The 12,944-nt window shown below is 43.5% G+C and overlaps 1 protein-coding gene across 1 annotated transcript in view; it reads right to left on the reverse strand.

Moving 5' to 3' along the window:
- The window catches only part of LOC102378565 (ankyrin-2-like), a gene marked incomplete at its 3' end in the record, with an annotated part of 143,923 nt that overhangs the window by 92,100 nt on the left and 38,879 nt on the right, over positions 1 to 12,944 (reverse strand). The window contains exon 3 of the mRNA XM_025192212.1: positions 2,305 to 2,403. Coding sequence (XP_025047997.1) covers positions 2,305 to 2,403 — 99 coding nt within the window. The remainder of the gene's footprint in view (positions 1 to 2,304; positions 2,404 to 12,944) is intronic.

Consider the following 12,944-nt stretch of genomic DNA (forward strand, 5'->3'; position numbering starts at 1 on the left):
AGGCCCTCTGGCCCAAATAATTGTCCACCCATGCCCTAAGAATAGGGAGAAATATTTTGGACTGAGGGCCTAAATTGTTTTTGTTCAAGATTCTAGATGCAGTACCATTTTTCAGAACTCTGAAGCCAAAAGAAGTAAATAACCATGTTATAATGCAACTCTCCAAAGGTATCATTCAAAGTACTCCATAGTCAGGACCCCACAGAGTCCATGACACCTACCAAAAATGCACCCCTTATGGCTGAAAAAGGCTCAGGAATGTCAGTTATATTTTTATATTAAGTTTCTGACCCTTGTAGTTACAAAGATAACCTCAGAAATATTAAGTGAATACGACTGCAAAGAGCCTGAAACAACGGCTCTTGGAGGTAAAAGCGTATTTATTCATCTCAGTCAAGACTTGATAGAACGTGAGCTTGCAATAGCATTGGCATTCTGCCAAGCATTCACTAAACCCTGTATTCTTGCAGCAGAATATATTTTTGTGCAAAAGCAGGACCCTAGCATTTTGTTTTTTTCTCTCTCTTCCCCGGCAGGGCCTGTGGGCAACCGTTTCTTGCTCTGCACCTTTCCCCAACAAGGGAAATTTCTCCCTTCACTTTTCAACAAGACCAAAATGGGAAATAGGGAGTTAGAGCTACCACCTAGCTTATAACCAGGTAGCCAGAAGGGAAGGCATCCAGATGGGTTATGTAAAGCAGGGCTGTCCAACTGGTGGGCCTGGCTGGGCAGGCAGGGATTAATCTGCAGCTGCTCCCCTCATTGCACCAGCTTCTACTGCAGCCGGGGTTTCCAGGCTCCCCCTCCCTTCTCTGGCTTTCACTTCCTGCCCTCTGCAGGGGACAGGGCAGGGCAGCTCAGCAGAGTCTGTGGCACAGTACAGGGAGGGAGCCCACAGCCAAAGAGGTGATGGGGGGTGGGCATTTGACCACACACATAGTGCAGCTGTTGGGGGAAGCCTCCTGCCCAGGTGGTGCCGGGGCAGCTTGCAGCCAGGGAAGTGAAAGAGGGCTGTGACTGCCACTGGTGTGGCCCTCAACCAGTAAGAAGCTGGACAGCTTTGATGGAGAGGATAGAGTAGCTTCTGAGGCTGCTAGAATGAAAAGAGATGAATTGCTGAAACTGACTGCCAACTCCTGCCTTCCCTGGGATTTAACGGGCAGATTACAGATTTTGATCAGACACTGAAACTAGTCAAGGCCCACAGAACTGGGCCATCTGCAATAAACAAAAGTCCTTCAAGAAAAATAACCATTATTAAAAATGGTCACAGACAGAGCCGGCTTTAGGTGTAGGTGATGTGGCCAACAGGGGAGTCAGGGAGGCTTCATGCACGCACACAGGTAAGCAGCCTGCAGTCATAGCACAGCTTTCCCCCCATCCCACCCTGCCCTGTCCCAGCCAATCCCCACCCCAGACAGGAGAAGCAGTGCTCAGCCCAGCCTGCCCTCATCTCCAGCCACTGCCCACCCAACTGCCTACCTGATGCATCATGTCGCTCCACCTCCCCACTCCATTGCACCCTGTGAACCTGCCTGCCTGCCTCTGCCTACAGCTGCTGACTTGGGAGTGGGGGTGGGCGCACCACAATACCAGTTCACTCAGGGGGCCGCTTTCCCTAAAGCTGGTTCCTGTCACAGACGAAGTGTACATTACCAGTTTCAGAGATAATCAAATGTGCGCTGGGATATGGAAGGATGAGATGTTTCCTGGAAATGCCATGATTTAGCATTATCACACAAATTAGGAGTTCTTGCTGCAGAAATTAGTTCCACTAAGCCGTTGAGTAGACAAGGCCTGAAATACAGCAGAGCTGGTGCACTTATACATATTCACTTTTCTAAAAGCATCTACTATTTTCAGCTATATGCCCTGCCCCTATGATGAGGGAAACAATAACATCTTTCCTATGAGTGAAACATTAACGTTTCCACAGTGCACATAGTTTTCAACCTTCTTCTTCTGTTATTACCCCACGAGCCTCAGCTAATTCACAGACTCACAGATTTTCAGGCCAAAAGGAATGATACAGTCATCTGACCTGACCTTCTCTAACACCTAGACCATGTTATTTCAAACTTGTAATTTCTATATTGAATCTATAAATTTGGGTTGAAGTGAATGAAACTAGACTGATTTACCCCAGCTCTGAGTTTATGGTTAAATGTTAACACTTTATGTACCAAAAAGTATTTTTCTTTGTATTATTCCTGCCTTTCAGAAAAGTGGGGGAAATATATACTTCTCTTTTTTTCTTTCACTTTTTTTTGTTCTGTAAAAATGTATAAATGTGGACACAGATACCTTTGTAGCAGAATTCACTGATGACCCTTTTTCCAGTAATGCCTGTACCAGTCCCACATGACCTTCTTTGGCAGCCAGGTGTAGAGCATTGAGTCCATTCTGAAAACAAAAAAGCTAATATCAGTCATGAATATCACACACCTAAAAATAAGCATTGTCATTATACTTAGCTAAAGGATGAAGACTAATGTTTAGAACTCTTTCATCTTCTAGATGTTGTCTTTATAGGTCTAATATTTCTGACTGCGCTAGCTGAACCCACATACCATATGCCACTCCAGTAACAACTCTTTTCCCATAGCAACAGTCATCATAACAAACTACATTTGCAAAAGGCAAATATTCAAAAGAAATTATTTTATCTTTGATCATTCTACATTCCTCCATTTAGCAATCTATCTGGGATAACTATCCCATTACTTTAGTTTCTGAGCACATCTGAATCTTTAATATACTCAGCATACTTCACACAGTATGCCTGTGAAGCCACAGAAAGGCCAAACTTACCCAAAGTCGCACCTGACTTCTGCCTGATGGAGCAGGAAATTGAACCTACATTTTAGTCTTAGCATAAGGTTAGGCTAATGACTTAAACCACTGCATCTTCCATTCACTCAGTGTCTACATATCATTCAAGTTTCTAGAAACGCAAATACCTGTGCAACTGAGCTAGTGAATCAAACTGATTGTTTATTATTGATAGCATGCAAATTATAACTGATGTTTAGCTTTATACATCTGGTGGTCTCCAGTGAATTAAATATTAAAAATTAAATATTCTATTTACACAACCCCATTCAAGAAGAAACAAGAGAAAGCTGAAGAGGCAAGGAGCAGGCTTTCCAATAAAATCTAAGGGAATTAGGCACCCAAGACCACTCAAATTCAATGGATTTTGGGCAACTTGTTCCTTTGAAAAATTCCAGCCATTATAGCTGTCTAGTTTCTTTTGTACTGAAGAAGAAGAAGGAGGAGGAGAAGGAAAATGCTATTATACTTAGACTGAAACCCTATTTTTCATAGCCTTATGATTGTCTTCACAGTACATCAGGCAGGTGACAGCTACAGATACCGCCATTGCCTTCAAGCACTCAGTTGTTTTGCCATATTGTAAGCATCATAAACATCAGAAAGCAGTAAGTGCAATGTTGTATAATATTCATCACTTTATTTCTCTTGAAACAGGTCACAGGAAAGTACAGGTTTGGAAGGAACAAGCAAGCAGGCTTCTGGTCTTTTACGGTTCATCCTCACAGACAGTTTGAGATCATTGTTTTCAGTGAGACTCTGGGAAGCAATGCTGAGACGAGACTTAATGGGAGTAGGTCCAGTGTCCATCAGTACAGCAGAGGCATATTCATTTCTGAAGCAACTCCATGGAATTCTGCTTTCCATGAGAGAGATGAGCAGACTTTGTAGGCAACAGATGTTGTAGTGGAGTTACAACAGAATGAATTCGAGCCTGATGATTTTAAGCTGTGGAAATTTACCTTGTATATCTGTGATGCTTGCTGGCATGATATTAGTCTTATCAATTATTTTAGAATACTTAAGTGTAGCACGTTGCACTGAGAATCAGGGGCTATCTTCAATTGTTCTGAATACTGGCAATGTCTATTTCATTTACATTCAGCAGGCTACCCTACCTCAGATGACCATTTAAAATGTGGGTTCAAATCCCCTCAGGCAAAGGAGAGACTTGAACATGGGATTCTCAGCCAGGGGAGCAGTGAACTCCTTCATTCTTTTGTATTGGACATAGGCCTTCCTCCACCATTTTAATTTTTTTTTAAGCAAAAAAAAAAAAATTATAAATCATTTTCATGAATTTATTATTTATTGAAAAATTTCACACTCGGGTGTGTTTGTGTGAGTTTCTTTTATGACTACCGGGAGTCATTTGGCTATATTATTATTCCTTACTGTAATTCAAAGTTTGAAAACACTGTTCTATAATGACAGAGAAATAACATTCTACTAATTATTTTACACCAAATAATTATCACCAGGTATAATCCCATAGCTATCCCAGCATTGTAAGCATGAATTTGAAGGCCATGTACAGACATTACACTTGTACCGGTATAAGTGATGGGAAACCAGTCTATAACCGTAACACAACAGAAGTTTGGCGCACACAGGCTGGTTTAAATATGGCAGAACCCTAAGATTTGCCCCCTCCACCATACCAAAGAGAGAGCATGTGTTCTGTTCACTACTGATATAAACTATGCCACTTACAGAAAACCACAAAACAGATTGATGCTGCCTCAGGCTTTTTGAATGTCTGTACTTAGCCAAAAAGTGAAAATTGGTTTCTTGAAGTCACACACGACTGATGTATTACCACAAGAAACCCGCTAGTGTACTAGCCACTCTTCATCCATTGCAAACACTACTGGAACCCTGATCAAGTGACGAAGACATGGTAAGGGAGAGCAAAGAGAACATGATGTGAAGGCCTATTATGTACAGGCATCCCCGTGAGTGCAAATAAACACGAACAAGGTTTTTACATATTTTAGTATTCCACAGAGCAGTGAGGCAGTAGGATATGTCCCTGTGCTGGATCAATAGCCCTGCAACTGTGTTAAAAAATGTGTATTTATTCCTTAGAACCTGGGAAAGGGGGGGGGGGGGGGTCAAATATGTGGGTCGCGGGCCAGAGCTTCTCTATCTATATAACATTCATGTCAAGCCTTTGCAACATAAAACTTTACTAAGATGCAGTAAAAAGGTGGAAGAAACATCTCTGCTACACAAATTTAAATGACTGTTTCTATTTTCTTTCTTTTTTTAATATCAGAAGGAAGCACGGCAAGTTACATGTTAAGGACCTGCAGAATTGCAAATTTAAATCAAGTTTTGTTTCTCCCAATTCAGAGTCAATATAGTAATTACTCTCTAGCCCATGAAGCTGAACCCTCCTATTTCTTATGATAGAAGGTCAGGATAAATCAAAGTAACTCCCCCGCGCCTGTCACTTAGTTAACAAAGCTTTCTGAAACTGCCAAAATAGGGGGAAGGGAAGGTTAAATTAGTCGTATGCCAAACAATGCATAACAGCAGGTGGACTTTTACGCTGCTCCTGACAAATTATGCATATACCATAACAGCCTCTTTCCTGGGGTTCCACTTATTGGTAACTTTAACACTTTAAAAGAATATAAGACTCTGTTGTCTCCTCAGGCTTGGTTATTCAACTGTGTCCCTGGAGGGACTTCTCTGTCCTAGATTCTATTTCTCTCTACCACTAAGAGAGAGGCATCAAAGCCTTATATCCTGTAGAGCTCTCAAAGTGCACCTGCCACTACTGCTTAGCAGCAAGGATCATGCCATATCCTTATATAAGTTTCCTATGTGTGTAGAAATGCATTTCCTCTTCTGTGAAAGTCCTAAAAACTGGCAAGCTGTTCCAGCACTAAACTAAGTTTAGCCATTTTTAATAGAAAGGCTGACACTAACTGTCACGACTGCTGGCCAAAAATTGTTCCAACCAAAGACCTTTTGCCCTTCATTCCAACACAAGCCAAAACACTTCCTTATAGAATGGGTCTTATAGAATGAGGTTTACCCTTAAACCTAAAGGTTTCCATCACAAGTGGCCTTACGCCCTATTTAAACTCTCTGGCACATCATTCAGCGATGTCTTAGCACCATCTTGAGTAGACAAGACTGCAGTACTGCAAACTCTCCCTGTGCCCGAAGAAAAGTGTTTGTACCCAAAAGCTTGCAAAGAACATTTTTTGTAACTATTTATTTGGTCTAATAAAAGATATCACATTTAGCCAAAGAACCTTGTCTGCCTATGTCCTTAGACCAACATGGCTACAACCAACACCCCCTTGGCCCCATCTTAGCAGTAATCCACTTGTATGGGCATTAGGGAATATAGAAGTGCTGGTACAGACAGAGTGAATGTATATAACTATGTATTTAACAGCTATGCAGACAGAGGGATCCTTGGCAAATCCAGACAGTTCAATTTTTTTATAAGGATGTCTTATGAATGTGTAAACATTGCTGAAATACAAGGAAAAGCTGCAAACAACATCCTCACATTTGTAAATATTTGCCCAGGCAACTTCCACACTAGAAGAATATAACTTCTTTTTCTCATCATCATTTGTCTATTTTTTAGCTTATTTTATAATGAAAGGGCATGTATTACTTTAGATCCTGGTTTAAGATAAACCAGACTCTCCCAGCATCCCAGCATGCTCTCTGGGCTGGGCTCTCCAGAGCATGGCTGGCCCCTCCCCTCTGCACCCTGGCTGCAGCTCCAGCAGAGACTTGCAGGCACAGAGTATTTGCCTGGCTTCCTCCTGCTCTCCCCTGCCCCCATCGCTGCTCACAACTCAAGCAAGGATGCCTCCCTCCTCCCTCCCACAGCACAGATGGTAGCCAGCATGTGGTATGCTAGCTAATGCTGAGAAGTGGCTGTGTAAAGCAGACAGGACAGTGTCTTAAGGGCTTTTTGAAGCTAATCAACAGGTAATATCCCTCCTTGGAATGTTCCTTCCTTGCAAAATGTTGTTTAAGAAGAGCTTGAACTAATGAAAGGGGCTTTGTTTTCTGACGGGGTGTCAAATGCTGATAACAGAGTTGTTAAATGCTCTGTTATCAAGACATAGGGGGAACCCTTCCCTAATCAGAGCATCCTACCGGGGCCTGGACACCTCTTCCCCTCACCCTACCATCTCAGCAGTATAGAAGGGAAGGGAGGACTGGCCTAGCACCCCCCCAGCTTCAAGCCTGAGCCACTGCAAGCATGTGCCCGAATTTCCTCAGTCCAGAGGGGATGTCTGCACTGTATTTTGAAGTAATTTGTACATGGGTTGTATGGGACAAGAACAATGAAAAAGTTGTAAACATAATGAAAATAAGAAGCAGGTTTTGCTTGCCCCATATGCACATGCTGCACTCTGTTTCATGTTCCAGCTGAGTTAAAAGTGCCTCTGTCCTCATGCCAATGCTAAACAGCCACAGCCTAGTCCTTACTAATGTTCAAGAATTTGATAAATATTGCATAATCTGTTGATTTCATGAAAAGCATTCGTACCCTGGCAGAAAATTGAATAGACTACAGTGTATAAAATCCTGTGGAGAAATCAGCACGGGGTGAATCTGTCAGTTTTCAGAACCTCTTTCTTTAGTGGAAAAGAGGTTAGGAGGGAGGACACAGGGTACAAAGAAGAGCACAGTTTCCTAATTCCATAAATTCCCTGGATTTTACCCCCAAGTGTCTCAAACAGGAAACAGTTGAAAAACGGGGAAAGAAAAAAGATGAGGCTGTGAAGGTGCAAATTGCCTTTTTATTGTTTTTGCAGTCTCTGAATTAAGATATGTGAACCTACAGGATTATCAACAGTGTGCAACTGTATCACTTTTATTAGTACCGCTATTCTAGAGGCTAGATGGCTCCCAAGAAACATATCTTTAATCCATGGGCTGTGATAGTAGGTGTGATGGCTGCCTTCAGGATAAATGAAGAAGCTGTTATTAAAACCTGCTTTGTTTAGTAATAGCTGCAACAATAGAAGTCCCTGCTCAGATCACAGAGGTGTATGCCACTGACGTAGGAGTTGAATCTAAAACAAAGACACAGTCCTATAGAGAAACAAAGGCTTAGAATCATGAGCAAAGAAATTGCCTCCTGCTTTTGGACTCCTACCACGTTCTGCGAACTGGAAGTTTGCATACTTTCCTTGTAAACAAACAGTACTCCAGCAAAGAGAAATACTTGACCCCATCATCATGTTTTCCTAATAGAAACAACCTAGACTAATGGCTGAATTCTCAGGCCGAAAAACAGTAACAATACTATAGACACTCCATCTTGAATGAGCTTCTGTGCGAATCAGCAGGAGCTAGAGGATAAGGTAAGGGGCACAAGGCCATGCAAAGAAAATCTTAAAACACTGGTTCCCAATTTTTTTCAACCACTACCTACCCTGAGATTTTTTTTGTGCCCATATCACCAATCTTTTACTGAAAAGGTGGAGTGGGAGCAATGCAATGTCACAGCTCACTTACCAGTGTTCACATTTGACTAGCTGGACTGTTTTTCCTCCTTCCTGCCCCTCTCCCTCCCAAAAATCTTCTATCAACCACCGGGGTAAACTTTGCTTGCTTCCTAAGCCAGCATCAGTTGAAGTGATGAAGACTGCTGAGCAGAAATTTATGGGGCTGGACTGCCTGTGGCAGCAGCCAAAATTATATTTCTGGAAATAAATTTGTTTCATTTGGCAACAGTGAAGCTCATAAAATATGACTAGATTACCTAACCTCACCCTCCAAAGCAAGATCTTATTATCAAAGATTTGCTCAAATTCGACACAATAAAAAGAAAAATTGAAAAAAAATCATCTAAACCAGTGAAAGTTGAACTTTTATGTTTTCTTCTCAGATTTGCTGCAGAATGAAAAACCACTACAAGTCCATTTTACTCCTCCATTTAAAACACAGTGCTGGAAGGCCAGCACTATAGGGCATCCCAAAAAGAATCTGCAAGTCTTGCAAAACTGAACAGTCCTACAAAAGCAATCAAACAGCAGACAGTATTCAAGTACTGCTAGAGGCACTGAAGTTTATATTTTATATTTAATAAAGTGCTAAATAGAAAATGAAGTATTTACTATTGAAGATGAATGGCTCAACTTTAAAACCCTCAACCTGTGGTATGGTATAGGTTACTAGCAATGGATGACAACAGCAGTGCTCAGAGAAATAGTATACTATGTAATTTAACTATGTGCACAATCTAGGAAGGAAGTAGGGTATTTTTATTTGTCATTTCCAAATTTCTAATCAGAAATCAGAAATATCACTGATTTAGGACTTTCACAACACTTTATGACACATCTGTACTGAAAGAATAACAATTTGGCCACAATTTAACTTGACATAAATATGAGGCAGCATGCAAAAAAAATCATAAAAATACTAAGTAAATGCTATCATGAACACATTCTGAAACATCAGATTATATCAGAGTTCGGGAATATTTAAAGCAAAAGAAATGTGTTTGATTTTCTGTCCAGACATTTCCCTAACTCCGGTCACAGGACTTAGAGAATAATGGCTCCAATTCAAAAAAAAGAAACGCTCAAGTACATGCTTATGCCTATCTATTATAGGAAAAGCATTTAAGTTCATGCATAAAATGAAGCATATGCCTAAATCACATCTCATTAGAATATTTTTTTCAGTCCAACACAAAGAATAGCATTTAAAGAAAATAAGAAAACAAAAGAAAATGAAATTTTGGACCATTAGGACATATAGGCTAGGGACAGAAGTTACACAAACCAGTTTAAGTGATCCAAAACTAGTTTAAACCTGTAACAGAACATAAATTGAGTGCAAATAAACCAGTATCAAAATGGCTGAAACTGGTTTAAGATAAACCTGGTTGCATGTAGTATCAGACTTAGCCAATTTAGGTAAAACTAGATTATAAAACTTCTACCCAGGACCCCTTCCTGGTTCAAGTTAAGTCACAGTCCCCCAACAACCCAGCATGCTTTCCAGCCCTGGGCTTGGCTGTGATGTCTGCTCGATGAGAGCAGGGCTGGCCCTGCCCCTCTGCTCCCTAGCAGGAGCAGTGAGGGCTGGCTGACAAGGGGGTCAGGGTGGGAAACCTGGTGGAGGACACAGTTCCATCTGCCTGAAGGGTGGGGGGAGCAGGCAGCCCCAGCCAAACTTTTCCTGCTGGAGGAGGCAGGGGCATGGAGCAGGGTGTGAGGTAGGGATGGAAAAAGCCTGGGCAGGACTACCCCTCCCCCTTCAAGCAAACCTCAGCTGACAGCTCTGGGTCCACCTGCTCCTCCACCCAGGCTGGGGAGGGGGTACATGTGGAGAAGCGTGGGGGACATGTGGGTGTATGTGTTTGTGTGTGTACATGTGTTTTGGTGGATGTGTATGTGTGTGTCCTCCTGTGTCCATGCATGGGGGGGGGGGGGGGGGTGGACCCCCAGAACCACCCACCCCTGGGTCCATGCAGGGGGGGGGGGGGGCTGTGCACCCCAAGGCAAACCACAGCTGACAGCCTGAGGGCTCCAGAGGAAGAGAAGGCACAGTCAGCCTTCTTGTCCAGCCTGGCAGGTGTGGGGGGTGAGGGCAGTCCCTCCCATGGTAGGGTGAGGGTAAGAGCAGGGTGAGACCAGTTCCACTGCACTCCCCAGTTGAGCCCTGCATCTGACCCAGCACCTGCTGGCTAACTTTTGGAAGCACACCTGCATCAGCAATGTTTTTGAGGTGCTCAGGAAGTGGGTATTGCCTGGGCACCCGCACCAACCCATGTGTGCACATACATACACACAGACACGTGGACACACATGCACACACACCCTTCAACACCCACACTTGGAAACACACACACATGGACACACACGCATGCACACACCCCCCAGACCCACATGCAGACACCCCCCCAACCCACACTTGGACACACATGCAAATACACACACACACACAGCCCTCCATACCCATGCCTGGATACACACACATGCGCATGCATGTGCACCCTCCCCCCCCGCGCTCGACCAGGGAGGGGGTAAAAGCCTTGGAGCTTCCTCCCTTCCCTTTAGCAGTGGCTGGCAGGCTGGGCGGTGTGCTCTAGTGCCCACGGGCTTCTGACCTGGGCCACTGCAGAATCAAAAGTGAATGTCTATTCACTTGCTTATCAGTTTAATCTCTGTGTCTTAAACTAACCTACAAAGACTGAATCAATTCAGTCCCATCTTTTTTACTGTCTGTACGTAGCCTTAATATCTTAAGATTAATTTTAAAAGCAGCATGCAGGCAACTCTCTCTAAAGTCAAAGATATTACTTTCTATCCTTTCCATGTAGTGGCCTAAACTCTGCATGTGTCAAATTTGGTATGGCCTGTAGATCTGTATGACTATCAAAGCACACCGTACATACCCATGAGTGTGAAAGTTAAAAACCTACTGAATTTGTTGCTGTACCAGTAACTGCCGAGTGATTCTTGGACTATCCCACAGCCTGAACAAGCACGATACTATCCTTTCTGACCTGACAGAATTCCACTGAGCATACATCTTTCATTTTAGCAGCACACAAATACCATGGCTTGGCCCTTTGTATGACTGTTCTCAAATCTTTATAATCACACTTTGACTTAATTAAGCTGTATTGCAATATCATAAGCTTTATTAGCTACGAATGGTTTCTTATCATTAAGGAAACCCAAAGAGATGGTTTATTTTTGGTGCAAATGAACAGAGCAAAACAATTTACAGAAAGCACCTGGGAGGCAAAAGATTTAATGGATAATGCTAGGAAATGATACTCACTGAAGTTAGTAGATAAAAGCAACAGTGATCCTATTAACATAGAATTGGCTGTGATATCTTTTGGGCAAAAAAAAATGGTAAACCGGAGGTGGCCAACCTGAGGCACACATGTCATAAGTGGCATGGGCAGCCTCTGTATGTGGTACAGAGCAGATTAGGAAGAGGACAGGAAGCACAGTGGCAGATAAGGCATGGAGCAGAAGGCAGATCATCAGATCAGGCAGGGGGCATAGGTCAGGAAGCAGAAAGCAGAGTAGCAGTTTGGGCAGGGGAAAGGGATTGGAGTGGTACTTGGGGAGGGTGCAGAGCTGATTTGAACATACCTGCCAAAAAGGTTGGTCCCCACTACATAAAACAGTGTGTTGCCTGCCATCACACTACAGGATTATCACACTTCAGGCTACAGCCCCTCTTTGCGGCCTATTTTATCAACAGATGTTCAGATTACTTGTATCATAAAGTAGTAGTTTGGAGTGATAAAAGTAGCCAAACCTGGTCCTTTAAAATTATGTGGCCTCTGTTCAAAACCAAACACAGCAGAATAGGTAAAACACACAAAATAAGTAAACAAAGAACCAAAGTTGCCATGACCCAGCACTTTCCTTGTAACCTAATCATTCTTCTAAGTGTAGATTATGATTAATGTTTTAACCCAAAATGTCTCATCATTGGCTAAACTTCTGGACCTTCACCAGAGTAGAAATTATAAGTTTTACGCTGGGGCGGGCAAAATCCAGCCTGCAGGCCAGATGCAGCCTTCCAGGCAATTCTATCTAGCCCACAGGCCCCTAAAAAATTTAGAAAATTAATATTTATCTGCTCCTGGCTGCCTGTCAAAGATGACAGGAGCTAGGGGCAGAAGGGCCCAGGGCAAGCCAGCAGCAGGACCCAGCACCAAGGCCAGCCCAAACCCAACCCACCCTCAGCCCCCTGCCTCCCCTGCCCCCACAACTGGAAGCCTCTGCCTGCCGCAGCTTTCACTCCTTCCCTACCCACCTGCCAGCCTCCAGCACTACATGGCCCCTGGCTGAATCACCAGACCTTGGGAGCATGGGGCCAGTGCCAGTATTGGGAGGGGTGTGTGTGTGTGTTCATAGGAGGAGTCCCCCACGCACACCTCACCATACAAATGCACCCACACCCCCCACTCACGCTACCATATGCACAGACCCCGACACCCACACCCCCTCACACACTCCAGCCAACCTCCCCTCTCACACAGTCCCCCACAAACCCCACACCCACCCAAACCCCACATATCCACACACACAGCCACATGCTCCCTCGTCCCACCCCCACACCTATCCACCCCACCACAA

Source organism: Alligator sinensis, unplaced genomic scaffold (genome assembly GCF_000455745.1).
Source record: "Alligator sinensis unplaced genomic scaffold, ASM45574v1 scaffold1099_1, whole genome shotgun sequence".
In the NCBI taxonomy this organism is placed as follows: Eukaryota; Metazoa; Chordata; order Crocodylia; family Alligatoridae; genus Alligator; species Alligator sinensis.